Consider the following 16,377-nt stretch of genomic DNA (forward strand, 5'->3'; position numbering starts at 1 on the left):
TTCCACATCGTCCGGATCGTAAATCTGGTGATGTTGGAGCTGAAGTTTCTGAGAAGCCTCAGGCAAGTTCATCCAGTATTTCATTGCAGCCTTTTAAAAACCTTTTGGGGATCAGGTTTGAGACCAGTCAAAGAACCACCTCCTCCTCTCATCGTAGTAAAGGGAGAGGAACACTACAAGATCAAAAAGATTCTTGATTTCAGATATTACAAGGTAAAATTACAGTATCTAGTACTGTGGAAAAACCATCCATTAGCAAATGCTGAGTGGGTGGCTGCCCCCGATGTTACGACAGTGATGTTAGTTAAGAAATTTCACAATAGGTATTCTCAACAGCCCCATTAAGGGATATAGCAGTAATTGGGTTGTACATAATGTGTATATATGTTTATTGTTGTTCCAGGTCTGCTTTTTTTCCAGGGGTGGGGGTGGGGGGGTGGCATGTCAAGACAGATTCACCCTTGCACCTACATCTTCTCACTTCACTCATATCTTGCCAATAAGATGGAATGCAAAACAGGGAGGAGTGGTATCTAGGCAACTGAGGCTTCTGAGAGCCAAGGTCACTAATGCAGGTGCTTCATGGAGAAATGGTCTATTTCCGTCACAAGAAGAAACGTTACTATTGGACAATGTGAACACCCAGTGGGTGGGAACAAGGGAGTCTATTGTTTAACTAAGCAAGCCTTCAAATGGGAAAATAAGAGCTGGTTTTGCTTCTTCTGTGCCAGTGTGGATTTTCAGTAAAGTATTAAACACTTGGTAAAATCATGTCACAGGATTTTCTTTTTCTGGAACTGCCAATTGGATAGTTGACAGGATCCTTGAGAAAAATTGTACTCCCCAAAGCAAGATGTTGACAGATGCTGAACTGGAATCCCAACTAATACCATATATCACATGGCATTTCCTGTTTCATGACTGAAGCTATATAATTAGCTTTGGTCTATGGAAAAAAGGAAGTTTGTAGAAATAGAAAAGAAAAATCCTTTTAAAATACATGAGTGATCATGGAGGAGGGAGCAGAAATGTTGGTATGTCCGATCACGCACATTAACTGTGCTGCTGAAATATGTAACCATACTTCAAATATGTGGTGATGTAATTACATAATTGTGAATCTTCATTTTTATTTAATCTGTTTGGTCCTGTACCTTTATTGAATTGAGACAACCCTTGGAATGGGCATGGCCAATATTTCAGGTTCTTCCAGTTTCATAGATTTTAAGAGGCAAAATACGTGCCCTACTCCTCTGGAAACCTTAGACCAGGGGTTCCCAACCAGGGGTGCTCACACCCCTTGTGGGTGGGAGATGATATTCCAGGGGATGCGAAAACTTGGGTTTTAAAAATCCTAGTATATATGCAGAATTTGTTGCCATTATTTTGAACTTTTGTAAGGGGTGTGAGAATATATCAGAAGCATTCTAGGGGTGCGGGTTATAGGAAAGGTTGGGAACCACTGCCTTAGACCAATCTTTTTACTACAATACTCTCTTAAGACAGGAAATCCTCCCTATTCCGGCTGTAACATCATCATCTACCTGGGCTCCAGGATGCACAGGGACCTGTTTTTTGGTTGTCCTAATGACTATAGGATATATTTCTCAACTGCTATTATATATTTTAATTTTTGTATTCCAGCAAATAGTGGTATTTGAAGTATTTTAAATTTGTTCACTGCCCAGAGTCACTTATTGAGAAGTGCAGTTGTACAAATTGAATGAATGAATGAATGAATGAATGTAGTTTCTTCCAGCATCCAGGCCCCTTTTCTCCTTAGTATTATTACGATTCTCTGTGGCACATATTCCTGAATACAGGATGTTACTGATCTCCGTTTGAACATAAACCCACAAGAAGCCTATAGTCAATTTACAAATAAGCTGCTGCACAGAAGTAATGAATTCATAAAGACATGTTGTTTATTAAATAAAGTTAATTATCTGCATAGAAGAATAAAAGAAAATATTAAAATCAAGTTTGGAATACACTGAGCATTTTTTTAAAAGGAGAATAATAGCTTATTTATAAGAAGGTCACTTTGCTTGAGTAGGACACCAAGGATGGAGTGCCTTTCTAAAGAATTCAGCAGCCATTTTGGCACAAGACATTTTAAGAGCAGTCTGCAAAGTGTAGAAGGCACAAGAAATCTGCTGGGAAGTGCATTTGTTAGAAGTAAAATAAAATTCCTTTTCTCTGGCAATTTAAATCAAGACACATGCACTAATTTCAGTCTTGTTGGGAGTTCTTGCTACATATCCCTTTAATATATCCAGTATTCACCAAATGTCAGGATAAGGATGAATTTGCCTGGGAAGGCAGGAATGCATGAAGATTAATGGCAATAATGGGTGAATTCAAAGAAGTATCTCTTTGGGCTCCTTTCCCAGAGCTGATGGCAAGGTGCACTGGTTGTTGTAGGGCTGTAATCCAGCTGGCAGTGGCCTTCCATTGCTCCTAAACTTCTATTTCCCAATTGCCTTCTGGACAATTCCAGAATTTTTTATCCAATTCCAGAATCTGATCCAAAGGACTGGCACAGTTGAGGTCATTTCCAAAGGAATTCTTGCAGTTCCTGATATTTCTGCCGGCGGACACAACGAGGACAGAAATTGGCATTTGCCTGACAACTGTTGTGGAAGACAGTCTTGCACTCACTACACCTGTAAGGAAAAAGAAGTATATCAATTCCAGAAGCAACTCATCATCTGTGAGCAGTTAGCTACTTGACAAGGTCACATTAGAGGTCAACAGCCAAGTTGGAATTGTAGTCCAATAGATTGGAAGGTATTAGATATTCTCATTCTGTATTATTGGCTTCAAAGGCCAGCCTCCCTCTTATAACAGCTTTATATTTCAAGCATGAAAGTGGAATCACAAATAAAGTCAGTGTGTTCCTTCTACCAGTTCTCCTTAATTGAACTCTTGAAAACTTTCCACTCAGAGATTCCAATTCTGTAAGAAAAACATGGTTTTTCTACCTTGGTACTCAGGTATCATTTCACGGGAGAGAACATCAGTTGCACATACTGGTCCCAGTTGCTATCCCAATTGTTACCAGGTCAAAAGGAAGAAGAGGGCAGATATAGAAAGAGGCCCTGGACAGCTGGTGAAAGGGCAAAAAGCAGAGTCTGGAGCTGCAGAGAGTCTGCCAAACCTTTGGGTATGCTATTGAAATCTCCAAAGTTATTAAATTGCATTTTTAATATCACTTAAGGGGAATATGTAACTAGAGATTCACCACATTACTTAAAATTCATTTCAATTATATTAGATGTGGAAATGAAATGTGATGAAATTTAATTTTGGTTAGTTTGGGGAGTACAACCCCTAGATAAATATGCACCCTCATGGGTTAGAAGATTAGGTCAGTGTTTTTCAAACTTGGCAACTTTAGGATGTGTGGACATCAACTCCTAGAATTTCCCAGCCAATATGCTGGGAGCTGAAGTAAACATACTTGGCCCCTCTGAAAAAAAACCTCTGTTAGATGGTTAAGAAATTTTACAAGCTATCAGGCAACTTTAAAGCTACTTAATGGGTAGAGAGAAAAAATTAGATAGTTACATAGCTGCCTTTTTCTTCACACTTAGGCTTACCCGTTGCTTTACCTTTTTGCCTCTTGGAACTCTCCCTCTGCCTGACAGCTAAGAAGGGATTCTGAGATTACTTCCTGTTTCTAAGCTATGTTTATTAAAATAACAGATCATTATTCCAGGAGGATTCGTCAAATGATGAATAGTATTGGTTGACTCTGCTGGCCACTGAGTGTGGGGGGCTGTGAGTGTGCCACTGGCTGAGGAGGTGTGCATGAGAAAATTATCCCCAGCTGCCAGCTAGGCAGGGTGAGGATTAAGGAAATGGCTATTGCTGTGCTGCTGCCAGAATCAAAAAAACTCCCCAGAGGCTTCCAAGAACATCCTGTTTCATAGATAAATTGTCTTGCTCAGGCAGCAGGAAGTAAGTTTGTCTGAGCTTGGAGGCACTCTTCCTGCTCTAATACATAAAGGTAAAGGGAAAAACTGACTTGTGTGTCATTGCATTGTTATAGTATTGGGGGATGAGCAATTATATCTAAAGGCTACTTTAAGATGGATCTGATGAATGAAAACTTTTTAGGATTTTGACTGCCTCATGGAAGGTGGATCTCTATGGCACTGAGATCTGCCTTCCCCAACCTCTGGAGGCTCTCTGGTTGTGCTTTCTCAGTGTATACATAATCTTCACCTAGTGGGCCAAAAACGTCCTACAGTCACAGATCTGGGAAAAACATGGTGGGCTAAGACTATTATTTTAGTTTTTTGTATCCTCTCAGTAATCTCTCAGTCAAAGGGCCTGGCCCCCTGACTCGAACAAATAAATGTTTTCTAAGAAGGACATTTATATGTTTATAAGCATTCTGTTACTTATCATTATGATAAGGATTTAAGGATTTCATTAACATTCAATTATCCTGACTCTTACCTGATCTAGTTCTGACTATGCTATGTAAATGAATAAAAGGATGGATTTATTTATTTATAAATATATATGGCCGACCCACCTGGAAATGCCATTCTGGTCAGCTTATTAAAAGAAAGAAATAAGAAAGAACCAAAATAAAACTACAATGAACAACAATAATAAGTAATAGGCAACTTGGCTAACATTTGTACCCTCTTCCGGTGGGAACTTACACACCTTGGTCCAGTGCTTGGGGAAATGACCATGTTTTTAAAATTTTCCTAAAGGCCAGCAGGAGTGGGGCCAACTTAGCACCCTTTGTGTGGGTATGGGAGGAGGCCTGTAAGATCATCCCAAGGCACTGCTACTGAGAAGAAATGCAATCTAGCTCCCATCAGATGGCACTCCTTCAAAGAGGGGAACCCAAGTCTGCCTACCATATTAGAGCAAGTTTTTAGGGACTGTCATGGGCCGCTGTCCTAAGGGAGGGATAGTGCCACAAATAACCCAGTTTCCTGATGTGCTATCACAGTGAGTTCCAAGATATGGTCAGTATATATTGAAGAACTCAATTTTATTTTAGCTTCTTTAAAATGTGTATTCAGTTCTAGAGGAAAGGACATGTGTAAAACTTACCTGCTGGTTGTATCAAATTCAAAGGGAAAGATGATGTCATTCTTGTTGCATATTTGGCAGATGAAGCCCCTCTGAGTACAAAGATCACAGCTATACACATGGTGGGAAGCAAATTGGATCAGCGACTGAAGAAAAGTTTCAAATATACCATCTGCTATCTAAGAGGAGAGAAGGGCCATGAGCAGTTGGTAAGGAGCAGGGAAACCACTTCTACTTCTGCTTTCACAGGAATTCTCAAAATATGTAATTCAGCAAAAAGTGGCCAAGGCCCTTATGATGCCAGGCTGATTTAAAACATTTGAAGGGATGAAACAGCTGACTTTGGCTGGTCCATGTCAAAATCAGAATAGGTTACGTTTCATATGTTTTGGCTCATGCATGAACTTAAACCAGCTTGCTTTGTAATATACTGTACATGGTCGTGTCCAGGTAGACGTAGTTCAGAGGAGGTTAGGTAAGGATTGTGGAATGGACACAGGCAGCAGCAGATGGCTGGCAGGGAAGCGATGGTGTTGAGAAGATCAGGGAGTGGGTGGCAAGATATGCCATGGTAGGATAATAAACAGATGGAGAAATAAGTTACATTAGCAGTGATACCCAAGATGAGGGAGGTAATGGAAAGCACATGAAAGATCATGGGGGAGGATAGTAGGAGTGGGTTGGAATGGTACAACTCGCTATGGCCATGTTGCCTCAGCCAAGTTGTTGCGGGACAACTCGCACAGGAAATTTACCTTGAGGCAGTTCCACAAAGGATAACTCAATGCCTTGCTTCTGTTTGGCAAGGCTTCCTGTTGTTGTTTTTTTTGCATGGAAAAGGAGGCTTAAGGAATTTGGTCCTCCTTTTCATGGAGGTCCCCAGCCCCATGGGCATTTTGCCCCTGGGGAGCGGTTGTCGAAATCCCAGGGCTATGTCTGCCTTGGAATCCTTGCCCCTGCCCTACCAGATCAACCTGGCCATGCTGAGGTTGCGGGAAAGGACCAAACCTTCTCCTCCACCGCTGTAAGTCAGGTCAATCTCTTGATCCAGGGGGACCCCCATCTTCCTCCACTGTGATCTGGCTCAGTGATGCCAGAGATGATAAACTGCTGCTGCCGTCAGTAGCTAAATGGGCAAATTAATCAAGGATCGAGCCTTCTAGTGAGCGTTCCTCAGAAACTACACTTCCCACAACCCGGCCAGCTATGCTGCCCTCAGTCCCTACTGGCACCAGATGGATTTCATCAGTTGATCCCCCAAATTACCTCACACAGAATTGGCAGAACAATGTCTCTCTTTTTTTTTTAGCTGGGCAAGGGGTGTCCGGAGGGACAGGATTGGACTTGGGGGGGGGGAAGATCCATCCCCCCCGGTCTCCTTTTCTGCTTGTAGCTGGGAGTTCCACAGGCTCTGGGGAAGGGAGATCTAGTGTCAGCAAGGAGCAAGGGCACTGCATCCATATGAGCAAAGCGCAATGCCTGGGGAGCGCTTGGGCAGGACGCAATTCTTGATTAATTTACCCATCTAGGCAGTGGTGGCAGCTTATCGGCTCTGGCATCACTGGAGGAAGATGGGGGTAACCCTGGATCCAGGGATTGACCTACTCACAGTGGAGGAGACGGAGGTCCAATGCTTTCCCACAGCCTCAGCATGGCCAGAGCTCTTGGGGTGATCTGATAGGGTGTAGGCGACGGGGATTCCAAGGTTGGGATGGCATCGGAGTCTTGATACCCTCCTCCAGATGCACAATGCCCCCAGGGATAGGTGCTTCCATGAAAAGGAGGGCCAAATTCTCCAAGCCTCTTTTCCATGCAAAAAACCCAGGAAGGCTTGCCAGGTAGAAGCAAAGTGTTGAGTTATCCCGTGTAGAATTGTCCCACAGCAAATTGTCCCGCAGTGAGTTGGCTGTAGTGACATGACCGCGGCAAATTATCCTAGTCCTGGAATGGGGAGATTAGTGGGACATGCTGAGCTTGGACATTCCTGCAGCAGCAGGAAAGGCAGGCTAGGGAAGGTGCTGGAAAGATGAGAGGGGTTGAGGGTATGCGACGTACTATACAGAAAGTTAATGAAGAAAAAAAAGGAGTGAATGTACCCTTCTTGCCCTGTAAAAAGAATCTGAAATCCCTTTAGATTTTGTTTCATCCAAACCCCCCAAATGGTTTGGGGGCGGCGGCTCAGTGGCTACAACACTGGGCTTATTGGCGGGAAAGCTGACAACCCAGGTTCAAGACCTGAGTACCATGTCATGGGGTGAGCACCCATGCTCGCCCCAGTTCCTTGCCAACCTAGTAGTTCGAAAGCATGCAAATGTGAGTAAATAGGTTCACATTTGGTGGAAAGGTAACAGCGCTCTGTGAAGTCATGCTAGCCACAAGACAGCAGAAACGTCTTCGGGCGTGCTGGTTTAACAGCTAGAAACAGAAATGAACAGTGCCCCCTAGAGTGGGCAACAACTAGTGCAGGGGTGTCAAACTGCCGGCCCATGGGAAGCTGCGCCCACCCCATTGCCAGCAATGGCAAAACCATCCCGATACGTTGCGCGATGTCACATGATGTCGCGAGTTTGACATGTCTGTAATGGAATAAAATCTGCAGGAACTCCTAAAAACCCTCAAAGAACTAAAAAAAAATACTCTGGTTTTTGTTTTTGCTGAACTGAAGCTGATCCAAAATGGCTTGGCAGAACTTCTAGAACACAGCAATTTGTTCTAAAATTGTAACAGCTTAGATTTTCCATTTTGTGCATACTTATGTTTAAAACCGTTTTAGCAGCTGTTAATGCAGATCCAGTGCAGGTAACAAAAATTTTGCAACATTCAGTACTGGGGGAAAAAATGGTAAGCAGAAGCAAATGGGCCAGAGAATTCCTGGAGAGCTGCTATACCAGGGGTGTCAAACTCAATTTCATTGAGGGCCACATCAGCATTGTGGTTGCCCTCGGAGGGCCGGGTGGGTATGGCCGGGGTGGGCGTGGCCTACTGGGTGGGCGCAGCTGGAGTGCGTATGGCCTACTGGGTAGGCATGGCCAGCTCTACATCATTGGCATCAAGGGTGCCTATGGGGGCCTGGGCAAGAGTGGGACAGATCTGAGGGTCTCTGGACCAGGGCCAAGGCAGCGGGGACCGTTTCCTCACTGTTTCCAGGATGGCTTCGGGGGCCACATGAAACCACTTTGCGGGCCGGATCCAGCCCCCGGGCCTTGTGTTTGACATGTCTGTGCTATACTCTTCAGATAGGACTAAGTTATGAGAGGAAAAGATTGCATCTGAACATGCACAGACTCGCTCTGAAAAGTTTCTTGCTTACTGCTCTACACTGAGTGATGCAACAATTCATGGTGTGTCAAATTATCTGTAGGGAAGTCTGCTAGGCTGTGATTTGGGGGAATCCAGCTTAGAGCAGGGCTTTTCAACCAGTGGTATGGGTACCACCTCTGGTACATTGGCACCTGGCAGGTGGTACGTGAACATCCTAGAAAAGTGTTGGTGGGGGAGCGAAATGAGCTGAACCGGTGGCAGCACCACACAAGCCTGAGCAAGAGATGGCTGGAGCTGCAGGGCTGTCAGGGCTCAGTGAAAGCACCAGGATCAGCGCTTCTTCGGGGCTGTCAGGGCTCAGTGGAAGCACCAGGATCAGCGCCAGGCTCCAGCTGGAGCTCAGCGCTGATTCTGGTGCTTCTGAGCCCAGAAGAAGTGCTGGTCAACTGGAATGCTGCAGCATCTCCAGGGTCTTGTGATTTACATTCAGATGCTTGGTAACATATTTATGACCATCACAGTGTCCCAGGGTCATGTGAACTGACCAAAACCTGCTGCAACCACCCAGCAGACGGGGGGAATAAAAACCAAACACCCTCACCCCACCCCCACTGCCAATCCTCCACAGAAATGCTCACAACAATGAAAACCTTGGACAGGAGGAAGAGCGCCGCCAGGCAGGCGTTTTGTCAGCTGTGGCTTAGGGGGCACTTTTTTCAGTGCCATTGTAACTTTGAACAGTCACTAAGAGAACTGTTGTAAGTCGAGGACTACCTGTACTTCATCACTTTTTTCATTTTGGGGGGTTTTTTGGTCAAGGTTTAGACACCTTGCTAGGCGACTGGTGGTACTCTGATGTTGCCATATCCTAAAAGTGGTACAATGGGTGAAGAGGTTGAAAAGCCCTGGCTTAGAGGATGAAGGAATGGGTAATATTTTCTTGAACTGAATTTCCACCTGCCTCTAGATTGAAACATTTCTTTTTTCCAGATCTCCTACCTGCCTCAGGTCAGCCACACTGTATTTATGGGGACATTCCAGGAGATAGTGCCGGTGGTCAAGCCTTCAAAGAACAACATTAGTATATTAAAATTTGTTCTCCACAGTAGCCCAGGAGTTTTATACAACATAAAATGAAACCCTGATGAGGCAACAAGACCCCTTGATCCATTTCTCGCTCTTGTGCTCCATTTCTGCACACATGCTGATCTCTTTAGGCTTTTTCCTTCATTCTTCTTTTATTGTGTGCCTCTCCTTCCAATCCTTGCTTTTATCAAGCTGTTGTGTCACAATATATTTTTTACTTGACCCATATTTCTTGATCTCAGGTAAACTGACTTCTTACACTATTGCTCTATCCCTGTGCTGGTTTCTCTCCATTTCTCAGAGATCACAGGAAACACACTAATGGTACTCAGGGGCAAATTGGATACTAATACATTGAGATTTTTTCTTTAGTTTTCTAGCAACATTTTTTCTGCAATGAGATTGCACACTTTACACATATCAATTACTCAAGTTTGGGACAACCAGATCCAACAATACCCCTAGGAGTCTTCTGTGTCATCCAATACAAGTCCCTATCCTCTTGACTTGAAGAGATGGAAACAACTTGTCTCTCCTTTTTCTCTCTCTCTTGCACTGTTTCTGGAATCCATTTGGGACCAGACCACTTTTCAGACAGAAAGAGAGAGAGAAAGGGACAGCTGAAGACTAGAATTCTGCTACGTCCAAAACAGCCAACATGGAAACAAAAGTATTCCACTGCTCTTGCTGAGTAATCATGTGTGATGAGGATGGCAATAAGCTTGAGAACGTGTACATAAAAGCTTTCTGTGGAGGCAGCTGTATCTATCTGATGGATGAAAGGGGTGCAAAAGCGGTTGTGTGCATCCATATCCACATACAATCTCTGACTGAATAGCCAGCAGCATTTGGAAACAGAATGCTTGCTTATCCTTGTGTCGAAAGGCTGGAATCAATTCGGATTAATATACTGATTTGGAGAAGGGCCTCTTATGCCTTTGACTCACCTCTTATTGATCTCCTTCAGGGCGCCACTGCGACAAAGGACAAGGTAATCACCCAGTAGCTTCAGCTGCTCACGATTTTGAAAAATCTGTCTCATTTGCTCTACATGGTCATAGAGGGTTTCATTCACCAGCTTCAGGTCAATCAAAGGTTGATTTTGAATTTTAGCTAGGAATTTCAGAGCCTGGCAACAAATCTGACAGAGACAACAAAATGAGAATGGTCTGTAAAAGCCCCTGAGTGACATCTAGGAAAGCCATGCAAAAGAATATTATAAGTTATAAAAAGGAATTCAGATAGTGCACTTCTCACTGGCTCACTTTCTACTAAGTACCTTCTTATAATCTGAGCTGGAAGTTTGTTTGTTTCTGTAATTAATTAATTAATTAATTAATTAATTAATTGCTGCCCATCTCGCTGTGGGACTACTCCAGACAGTTTATAATAATAAAAAGGAAGAGAAATGAAAATAGCTGAGTTTGTGTTCTGAGAACTAAGATTGTGTCTTGAGAAAATTATACTTTTTCTGTTTACTGAGCTTGGCCATAGGGGATATATATAAAAAAAAAGAGTAGCAGCTCACAAATTGAAAAATCCTAATCAGAATGCCACCTTGCCCATAGATTTCACACTTTATGGTCCCTGTCATCTTGAGCTAAATTAGTGTTTCTCAACCTTAACAAATTTAAAATGCGTGGAGTCTGGTTCCCCAAATTCCCCAGCCAGCACTGGGGAATCCACTTGCTGAGGAGGAGAAACACTCGGAGGGAGGGACGGTCAAATTTTGCTAGTCTCTTTTTAAACCTGCATCTATCTGAGCTAACTTACAATGCAGCTAGGACACAAAGGAGTAAAGGTTCCCCCACACATGCATGCTAGTTGTTTCCGACTCTAGGGGCCGGTGCTCATCTCCGTTTCAAAGCCCGAAGAGCCAGCCCTATGTCCGAGGACGTCTCCGTGGTCATGTGGCCGGCATGACTAGACGCCAAAGGCGCACAGAACTCTCAAGCTTTTCTCTTTCATAATGAAGAAAACAATCATTTTGTGACTATAGTTATATAGCTGGGATTTAAAAGAGACAATTTCACAAACAGAGCTTATATACTCTATGTCCCCTCCCCCCATAACTGGGCATACCGGATATCTGGAAAGATCCCAGTTATGAATTAGACGTGAAGGTATCACAGACTCTTCATCTTGGTGGCAATTGTCACAGAAATAGAGGCCAGTGAATGAACACAGCTTAGGCTTCACAAAGTAGAAGCCAATCTGCCTGGAGCAGCCTGGAAAGGAAAGACAAAACATTAAGGATATCTTAAATTGCCAGAATCTGACTCCTGGTTATTGGAGAAGCTTTTGCATTTAAACAGCCTATTCCCCAATTGCTGTCTCCAAAGAAGTCAGTTTTTTGTTCCCATAATCCATTTACTGACTAGGCCACTGCCTATAGCAGAGGTCCCCAATCTTTTAGGCACCAAGGACTGGTTCCGTGGAGAGAGGTTTTTCCACAGATGGGAGGATGTGTGGTTTTATGTGTTGCCTGCATCCCATGGATGGGGCTTTGCTTGTTTGTGCAGACCGGTTGCTGGCATGCCACAGACCGGTAATGGTCCACAGACCGGGGGTTGGGGACCCCTGGCCTATAGTAACAGGAAGATATTAGAATTGAATCAAAGCTGAGAAATCAGCTATTGCTTGGCCTTATCTCTAGATCTGTGTTTCTCAAGCATGGATGTGCCTGTGTGTGTAATATGTGTGTACACACACACACACACACACACACACACACACACACAGAGAGAGAGAGAGAGAGAGAGAGAGAGAGAGAGAGAGAGAGAGAGAGAGAGAGAGATCTCCTGCCTTTATTTGTTGTTGTTAGCTGCGAAGTTGTGTCCGAACCATCGCAACCCTATGGACAATGTTCCTCCAGGCCTCCCTGTCCTCTACCATCTTCTGGAGTCCATTTAAGCTCACCTGCCTTTATTACACATCAATATATTTTTAAGAACCCTCCTTTTTCCTGTGCTATTCTTTTTTTTTTACCATAAACAAAGGTCAAGGCCAAAACTGTTTTGGAACAGAACAATTTATTATTTTGATTTTAGTACCGTATTTTCCGGCGTATAAGATGACTTTTTAACCCATGAAAATCACCTCAAAAGTTGGGGGGTCGTCTTATACGCCGAGTCGTCTTATACGCCGGAAAAATACCTCTCGGATCTTTTCTCTTTTCTGCTGGGCGGCGGGATCGCTGGGTGAATGGAGGTAGGCATGGCGACCCGTGGTAAAGCGGCTGATGGCGAACGGCGAAGGAGGGCAAACTCTCATCAGCTTCTGGGGCGGCTACTGCAGCTGCCGCCATTGCTCTCTCTAGGACTGGTCATGCTAGCGCCTCCAATGCTGGCTGTCAGGTCCCCGATGAGAGGAGGGGCAGGCAGTCCCCAGAGGCGCCCTGCTCGACCATAGGAAGGGAGCACCTTTGCTCCCACCGAGGCACCGCCTGACTCGCGCCAACCAGAAGAATTGCTTGCCCGGTCACGGAGTGCGGAACTGAGAGCAGCAGCGCACCAGGCGAGAGAGCTGAGAGAAAAGAAGGCGAGGCGCCCATTTGGCGGGGAAGGAGCAAAGCTGGGCAAATCACAGAGCAGGCGGAGCAGAGAAACATTACAGGGGAAAAGGGGGCGGGGTTTAAAAGGCAAGGCGGGCGGGACGTGGAGACGTTCTGCAGTTAGAAGTAACGAAGGAGCCTCCAGGCGCTTTCTGGATCGGATTGTGCAAACTGAGCGTGCCGCTACAGTCCTCATGTTTCCCAGGGTTGCCTGTCGTGCCAGAGGTATTCCCTGTAGCCCCAGATTCTTTAGCTCCCCACTTTCCTTAATTCGGGCGAATTTTGTGCTCCGTGGAGAAACATTAATACGCAAATGCCGTTTGTTTAACCGCGCAAAACTCGGGGGAAACCTTGGTATTTGGGAACGGAAAGGCTTAAGCCTTTTCATTTCTGTTTTATGCACGGGCTGGGAGGGTCACGAAGTTTACCTCTTTTATTTTAGCAACATCGTGGCACTTATAAAAAAAGGGTACTAACACTAAACGAGTTGTTAATATGCAGATTGTGTGCCAGGAAGTGAAATATTGAGTTATTAGCCCAAACCCTATAATTTAACATGAAAAGTAGGGGGTCGTCTTATACGCCGGGCCGCCTTATATGCCGGAAAATACAGTAGGTAGAAATATAATTACTGTTCTAATCTGTGGCTGGAAAGAAAGAAAGATCTTTTCAGAAATCAGGAAATGTGGCCTGATCTTTCATAGAAGCATATTTTGCATTATTATTATCTTGGGAGTAAAATGGATTCCCATATTTTCTGTCCAATAGAAATTCCTGCATTTCATTGTGAGAGGCTCATAGGCACTATCTTGTTTCTAGACTGAACTCTATACTGAAGGATTCTTGGACATTTCCCAGTTATCCAAATTGCAAAAACTGGATATTTGTTGAATAATTACAGATACAAGAGTAGTCCAATGTAAGCAAAGAAATTCATTATTCATTCAAACAAACAAACAGAGAAAAGTGCAGTCAAGTCAACAAGTAGATTAGTCTATGGTCTATTTAGTGATGACAGTGAAGATTATGAATTAGAGAACGATATCAGCAGCTGGCTTCACAAACTGCATTTGCTCATAAGACCTGTCTGTCACACATTGTCTGACTTTCTTACATCTTTCGTCCTGTGTACTTACAACCTCTGAACAGTAAATAGACCAGCTTTTCACTGAGCCAGAGATGAATTTATGCTAATTAGAGATTCACAAACAAAGTCACTTCCAATAATCTATGCATGCGCCTCTAAAATTTTTCAAGCTTTACTTTACCATCTTTTTGAGCAAATAGCCCTGAAAACAAAGTGTGGTTTTGGCATTCAAAATGAATCAATTACAAAAAAACCCCCAGAACAATCAGACATTTGAGGATTGCCCCCCCCCTTCCCTTCAGTTATTCCAGTTTAAGAATTTCTTGTTATTTCTATTAGTTAAATTAATATATAGTCATTAGAAGACTGAAGAGATCTAGTGAAACAAAGGTTTATGGTAATAATGACTTAAGACTTACATATTTCAATGACTTACCACTACACGATTAATCTGAACTTATATTAACCCTGTAATAACAATGAGCAGCAACGTCTTGTGTTCTAAAATCATATTAAACTACAAATGAACACATGGAGAAGTAAAATCCTCAATCTTAGTTGTTTAATTGGAAGAGAAAATACATTATTAAAAAAAGGCTTGATGTAAGTTATCTTTTTGCATGCATCCCGTACATGCCTACCTGCACATATGAAACTTTGGCAGTCCAGGCCTTTCTCCATGGGGATGGCAACCAGATACTGCAGCAAATATCCATTTTCCTTAACAGTATTCTTCAGGATTGCCTGTGAACTGCCATCCAGATGGCCTCCAAGTGTGAGGGCCTCCTCAGCCATTTCCAGGTAGGACATGAGCACCCGGCGGACCAGGTCTCGCCAATCAGTTGCCTCCTCTGTGTTCTCAGCTCTCAACTTCAACACTGCTTTTGAAGTGATGATCTTGAAGAATGAAGGTCCACCCAGGCTCACATCTGGCAGGATGTCTTGGATGGTCTCAATTCCAAAGCTGTTGCTCAGTATCTTTTTATCATTTCTGGCTTTGAAGCATTTCAAGGCTTCTAAGGACAGGGAGAACACCAAAGGGACCCATGCTTTCTCAACTTCCATGTACAGGACAGATTCCTTGACTGCATCTAGCTCAGGTTTCAAGGCACATGACCAGTCCAACTCAGTTGGGCCAGTTCTACTGTACACCGAGAAGGAAGGCAAGTCACCAGGCGGTCCACCTCCGAAGAAATCCTCAGAATCCTCTGCAGCCTCAGGGCACTCTAGAGTTTCCCAACCTTCATCCTTCTGTAGCCTAAACTTTTTTAGGGCCTCATGCAGCCGGTCCAACCAGTCCTCTGCTTCATCCCGAGAGGAAGCCCGAAGACACAATCGTTTGTTGGAAAAGACCAGCTCAAAGCGCCCATCACTGTGAGCCCGTCCTAAGGGCTCACATCTCAGCAGAGAATAGTTTTCTACACATACTCGCTCCTCACAGTCTACAAATAGCCGCAACTCTAGAGGTGAGAGCTCACAGAAAAACTCCTTCCAAATGCCCAGAGCTCCTCGACGTTCCAGAGTCCCCAACTTCAGCAGACCCCGAAATGGATTGGAAAGACCTACAAGTGGAACGAGAGAGGAATAGCTTTATGCACTCTCTAGCACAAGTGACATTTCTGTAAAGCAGCAAAATGGATGATGCTTCCATTACTATAAATTCTTCTAACCACAATAGAAATCTCTCCTCCCATTCCACTTCATCTTTTCTCCCTTAGCCAAAACACGTTACCTATTTCTCTCCGATGAACAACACTAAAGCCCTTCAGCTCCCTCCCAGGAGACAGTTTGGGTTTGCTGAGTTCTGCTGAGGATACAGAGAGCTTGCCTTGATCTGGGACTCTCAGTGGCATAGCAGGTTGGCTACTGGTAAGCCTCTCTAGTGAGGTACTGGGAGAACTGGGGAATCTTTTTTCTGTTTCCTCAGGAGGGGAAGGAAGGTAAAAATCATCCTCAGTGATCCAGCTTCTTTTCTGTTGGGAAGTAACAAAAGATAACATTTGTGCTATTACCCAAACAAGCTATTCTTCTGGCTCTAAGTTTACTGAATTCAAGCAGCTGGGCTGATGCAAGAAAATAATAAATTGTCCTTAGCAGGACAGCCTTCTCTTATGGCTATCATGCATTTACTTTTGACATAGCTCAGATCAAATGGAGCTGAGGCCTAGATGGTAAGCAAGAATAAATGAAAAGAAGTATGGTGATTAATAAATGTGGAAAGAATGGTAGAATGATTCTGAGCTTTACTAGATTTAAATAGAAATAAAAATCAATTTCGATAATAGCAATATTCTTTTGAGAGCTTTTTCTTGCAAGTGACGAGCAAAGC

At 43.8% G+C, this 16,377-nt stretch overlaps 1 protein-coding gene across 3 annotated transcripts in view; it reads right to left on the bottom strand.

Moving 5' to 3' along the window:
• Nucleotides 1–1,911: 1,911 nt before the first annotated feature.
• The window catches only part of PLEKHM1 (pleckstrin homology and RUN domain containing M1), a 52,015-nt gene continuing 37,549 nt past the window's right edge, over nt 1,912–16,377 (bottom strand). For all 3 annotated transcript variants that reach the window (XM_081343159.1, XM_081343160.1, XM_081343161.1), the window contains 7 exons: nt 15,781–16,021; nt 14,690–15,610; nt 11,491–11,636; nt 10,356–10,549; nt 9,322–9,385; nt 5,083–5,240; nt 1,912–2,666 (listed from right to left, as the gene is read on the bottom strand). In XM_081343159.1, the coding sequence (XP_081199285.1) occupies nt 2,552–2,666; nt 5,083–5,240; nt 9,322–9,385; nt 10,356–10,549; nt 11,491–11,636; nt 14,690–15,610; nt 15,781–16,021 (1,839 nt within the window). In that variant the 3' untranslated portion in view covers nt 1,912–2,551. The remainder of the gene's footprint in view (nt 2,667–5,082; nt 5,241–9,321; nt 9,386–10,355; nt 10,550–11,490; nt 11,637–14,689; nt 15,611–15,780; nt 16,022–16,377) is intronic.

Source organism: Vipera berus (assembly GCF_964194415.1).
Source record: "Vipera berus genome assembly, chromosome: Z".
Lineage (NCBI taxonomy): Eukaryota > Metazoa > Chordata > Lepidosauria > Squamata > Viperidae > Vipera > Vipera berus.